Below are 4620 nucleotides of genomic sequence, written 5' to 3' on the forward strand. Positions count from 1 at the left end.
GAAATTATTTTCACCTAAATACTTTAATATCTTTTAGTGAAATAATTGTAATAACCTTGGCAATGACAATAGTTGAACTAACTTTACTTTGGTGAAAGATCAACAATAACAAAGTGCAAGCTAAATGAATTCAAAGCTCTGCTTCAAAATCTGTGGTACAATATGGCCCAGAATTATTAATGTGATTCAATTTAGCCCTAATTCATTTTTAAAACACTCTGTTCACTGGGAAAGCTTCCTATTAGAAGAAATTTAAATCTGATTAAAGATTTAGACTATATTATTAACATACGTTTTCCTTCCAAGTTTCATGTTGCAGGGAGTTAGAACGGTTGCCTTTTATCTTTAGGCATCAGAGTTCATATTCTGCCTTGTAGTACAAGTGAAAATGAGTTTGGTCTCAATCTAGACCCTGACCTTGCAACAGGTGGACCCAGGGGCCATTGTTTTCATTTGGATTCAATTCATAATCCTCATTTGTCTCTACTTCAAAGAGTTTACACTGCAAAGAAACTAATGCAAGGTCTACTTTTTTTATGGTTGTTTGGGCAGGAGACAGAACCTTCTTGGGGACTGATCCAAGACTTTGAAACTCACTTCCACAGAAACTAAGAATTACCACAAACTTCATCACTTTTTGTTCCAAGTGCAAAATGCAGTTCCTTTCCCTAGCATTCAAACATTAGAAGCTCATAATAAATCACACACAAGAAAACAAAGCTACACAAGCTAGTTTCTCCTCCAGGGAGAGGAATGGAGAAGGAACCCCTTGCTAGTCACATTGTCTAATGCATCAACGGAAGATGCTCAGATACCTCAATGATGGGTGTGGTATAAGAACATGAAGAGAACAGAACAGTGCCTGAATATTACTGCAGATGTTGGAAATCAAACTAGTTAAAACCAATGCAAACCCCTAATGCAGACACATTTAAACCATTTTAATGCTTGCTTTAAATCAGTTTAGCTTCATTCAGTAATTTACTGACAACAGCTAAACAAATTTAAGAAGAGTTAAACTGGTTTGAATGTGGGGCGTTAATTAGGGTTATGCACCAATCTAACTAGATGGAATTAACAGTTGCACTAGTTTAACTAAACTGATTTTATATCCTGAGAGGCAGCCTGAGAGACATGGCAGAATTGTGTGAGAGAAACTACATAATACAGACCCGATATTCAGCAGTGATAAGCACCCACAACTGGGGATGGAGTACCTGAAAGATGACAATGGGGCTATAGTCTCTCCCTCCCACCCCCCATGCCTGGCTCCATTCACTTACTAGGGGATGGAGGCAAGGAAAGGATTTGGGTTTGTTTTTTTGCTTAATCTTCAACTCGGTTTAATCTAATGTTTCCATACTAGGGGGTGGGGGGAAACTATTTGTCATTTGTACTTCAACAAAACAAGGATGTTAAGGTCAAACCTCACTCCTGACACATTTCCTTTGAGGGAGGGCGATGGGCTCGGAGACATTCTTGGGAGCTGAAAGGAGAAATAGTTGAGCTTGGTTCCAGTTTGAGGGAACAGAGGGTTCCAGCTTGGTCTGGGAGTGCCAAAAGAATCCAGTCCTCCCCCACTTCACAGAGGGAAGAGAAGATGCGAGGAGCGATTCCCCTGTGCGTCCTTCTGCATGCCAGCTCTGTGCTGTGCGGTGCGGAGCAGCCCCGGCGCAACCACACTTGGTGCGAAGGCTCTGGCGCCTGCTACAGTGTCCACCTTGCCCAAGTGCCCTTCAGCAGAGCCCAGAAGGCCTGCGCTGTGCGCGGGGGAGCGCTGAGCACGGCCAGCGGGGAGGCAGAGGTGCGGGCCATCCTCGCCCTGCTGAGAGTGGTGGCAGCCGAGCCCGGCTCCTGGATGTTCTGGCTCTGGCTGGTCAGGGGAGTGCAGCAATGCACCCAGATGGATTGGCCGCTGCGGGGCTTCTCATGGCTGGCGGGCCCCCAGCAGGCGCCCCAGGGAGAGCCCAAGGAGCTGGACAAGTGGGTGAAAGAGCCGAGCAGGTCGTGCATCACCCGGCGGTGCGCGGGGCTGCAGGTCACTGCGGGGCGCCAGGACCTGGAGCCCTGGGGTTGGAAGGAGCTGGCCTGCAGGGACACCACCACCCAAGGCTATGTGTGTAAGTACCAGTACAACGGCACCTGTCCAGCTCCGCGGCCCCAGGGCGCCCGCAGCCTCCTCTATTCGCTCCCTTACCAGCTGCACAGCGCCGCCCTGGACTTCAGCCCCCCGGGCACTGAGCTCGTGGTGGCCTGCTCCGGGCCCCGGGGAGACGTGCGGCTGCTCTGCGAGCTGGGGCAGGGCGGCTACAACTGGACGGGCGCTGGGGAGCAGCTGTGCCCTTGCCCCTCCGGGTACCAGAGCCCCAGCACTGGAGCCTGCATGGAGCCCAGAGACTGCACCAGCGCCCAGGGCGCTTTCCTCTGCGTGTGCGCCCGGGGCTTCCTCCTGGGGGCCGACAAGAAATCCTGTGTGCGCCCCGGGTACATCGGGGGCTCGGCCACAGCGGCACCCGACCCGACCCTGTCTGCGGGGAGGACTGTCCCCAGCAGCAGCTGGGGTGCGCCTTCCTCCCCCTCCAGCTCTCAGCCAAGCACAGCTGGGGAGGTACAGTCCTCGTCCTCCCCCACGTATGTCTTCATCTTGGTCGCCATGGCTGTGGTGACGGTGGTGATCCTGGTCGGGGCCGTGCTGGTGGTCTTCAAACTCTGCTTCACTAAGAGCCCCTCCTCGGCTAGCGGGGCCGGCAAGGAGCCGGCTCCAGCAGCAGCCGCAGAGAGTGATCCAGAGGCCACCACCACCAGTTCCGAGAATTCCTTGGAGGCCCGGGGAGACACGGCAGAGAGATTGCAGGGCGAGCCCAGCCCAGAGGAGGAAGCTCCACTCGGGAATTAAGAACCTCTAGGGCACCATGGACCATGGAAGCTTAATTTGAAATGAACCAGCCCTGACTTTCCTTTCGTGTGAGTGACCCCAGGCTGACCTGGCAGCTCCCACCCATTTGGAGGGAGGCTTCTTCGTGTCAAGGCGTCTCTCTGGGGAGGAAGGATTTGGCGATGTTTCAATGAAACCCTGAACATCTCATCGCCTGGTTTTGTTGTTTTTTTAAACATATTCATGTAAATTGCCAACGGTCTTGTCAGACGTGCCCATGCCAATGCCCTGACGAAGGAAGGGTCTGGCTGGGATCTCTGCAACACAGGGCTTGATGTGGCCTTTAATGCATTTATGCTTTATGGCCAAAATGGTCAGACTTGGGTGCTGAAAGTTAAGCACTTAAGCGGCTTGTTTTTCAGGGGTTCCGAGCACCTGCAGCTTCTGGTAATTTCCCTGGGAGTTTTTAATCACATTCTGAAAAGCAGGTCACTTATTTAGGTGCATACTTAAATAAAATATAGAGGATGGGGCCTGAGTTTCAGAAGGGCTGATCACCAGCACCTCCTGTTGACTTCAACTGGAGTTTGGATTCTTAGCATCTCCGGGAAGCAACCAAGTTTGAAAATGTTAACCAAGATGCCTTACAAGTTGTAAATTATGCCTTGATGTAGAATATTTGAGAGGTACTTGGGGGCTTTAATTTTATTTTTAATTGTTGTTTGAACATTTGGAGATGTAGGCATCCATAATTTTGGAGGAAACTCAGATCCAAACACTGTTTAGCCAGACTTTTTTTTTTTAATGTTCAGTTCATTACTGTATTTGAAAAATCATTAAATTGCAGATGGGGAGGTAGGCTAATGGGAAGTTAATTTTGTATCAGTCTATGGAAGAAAAATAAAAGATGTTTTAGAACCTAAATCACTGTTTAGATTGCTTCTTCATACAATATGCAGTTTTGTATTGTAGTTGAGCAACAAAATATTCTGCACAAATGATTGCGAAACTCCCATCTTTATGTTAAAGTGTTTAGATTTAAGGCAATTTGATGCAAAACTTCCTCAGTGCAAATAAGCCATCCCCATGATACCCAGAGTTGCACTACCAAAATGTTGCCAAATTTTTCAGGTTAGAACAGTGGGCATGAGTCCAAGTATAACCCAAATTCTTCTCTCCGTCACATAAGTTTGATGTATTGATTTCTATGGGTTTCCCCTGCAAGTAAACAATGGAAGGTTTGCTCTTTGTGCGTCCTTCCTAGGTGATGCAATCCCTTTGTTTGTGATTTCCTTTCAGCAGTCCCATAAATCAGTTATCGGTCTGGGCACACACCTTACTTTCTTTGCAATTCAAAATGCTGATACTCCCTTCCAATTATGGCATTGTTGATTCTCAGTTAGGGTATTAATGGTAAGTATTGATTTGAAGTCTTCTGAATGCAATAAGAGACAGGTAAACTGGATCACTACCAAACCTGTTCCACAGAAAACCTTTGCTTCATTTAAAAGAAGCAAGAGCTTGGAAATGTCTGTTTCTTAAACATTTCCTACATTTCCCCCCCTATCTAGACCTGGCCTTAATTCCCTCTTTCCCTTTGCTCCCCTCTTTCCTAATTTTGAGGATTTGGCTTCAAAAACAAAGTAAATTCCTAGACCTTTTTCATTCAAAGATAGCTTTGAAAATGTACACCAATGTAAAGTGATGCTATGGCTAAAGTTTGCCACAGTCATTTTTCCTAAAGT

General features: G+C 47.6%; 1 protein-coding gene across 1 annotated transcript; it reads left to right on the top strand.

Annotated features, from left to right (window-relative positions):
• The first annotated feature begins 1434 nt into the window (after nucleotides 1-1434).
• On the top strand, nucleotides 1435-3799 carry CLEC14A (C-type lectin domain containing 14A). Its single transcript, XM_034769829.1, has one exon. It carries the CDS (start codon nucleotides 1601-1603, stop codon nucleotides 2894-2896), a length of 1296 nt encoding a protein of 431 aa, XP_034625720.1. The 5' UTR covers nucleotides 1435-1600; the 3' UTR covers nucleotides 2897-3799.
• The last annotated feature ends 821 nt before the right edge of the window (nucleotides 3800-4620 follow it).

This window comes from Trachemys scripta, chromosome 4 (assembly GCF_013100865.1).
Source record: "Trachemys scripta elegans isolate TJP31775 chromosome 4, CAS_Tse_1.0, whole genome shotgun sequence".
NCBI classification, from domain to species: domain Eukaryota; kingdom Metazoa; phylum Chordata; order Testudines; family Emydidae; genus Trachemys; species Trachemys scripta.

Excerpts from the sequence above, each read along its gene's own strand:
- CLEC14A (XM_034769829.1), top strand. The coding sequence starts at position 1,601 with ATGCGAGGAGCGATTCCCCTGTGCGTCCTTCTGCATGCCAGCTCTGTG.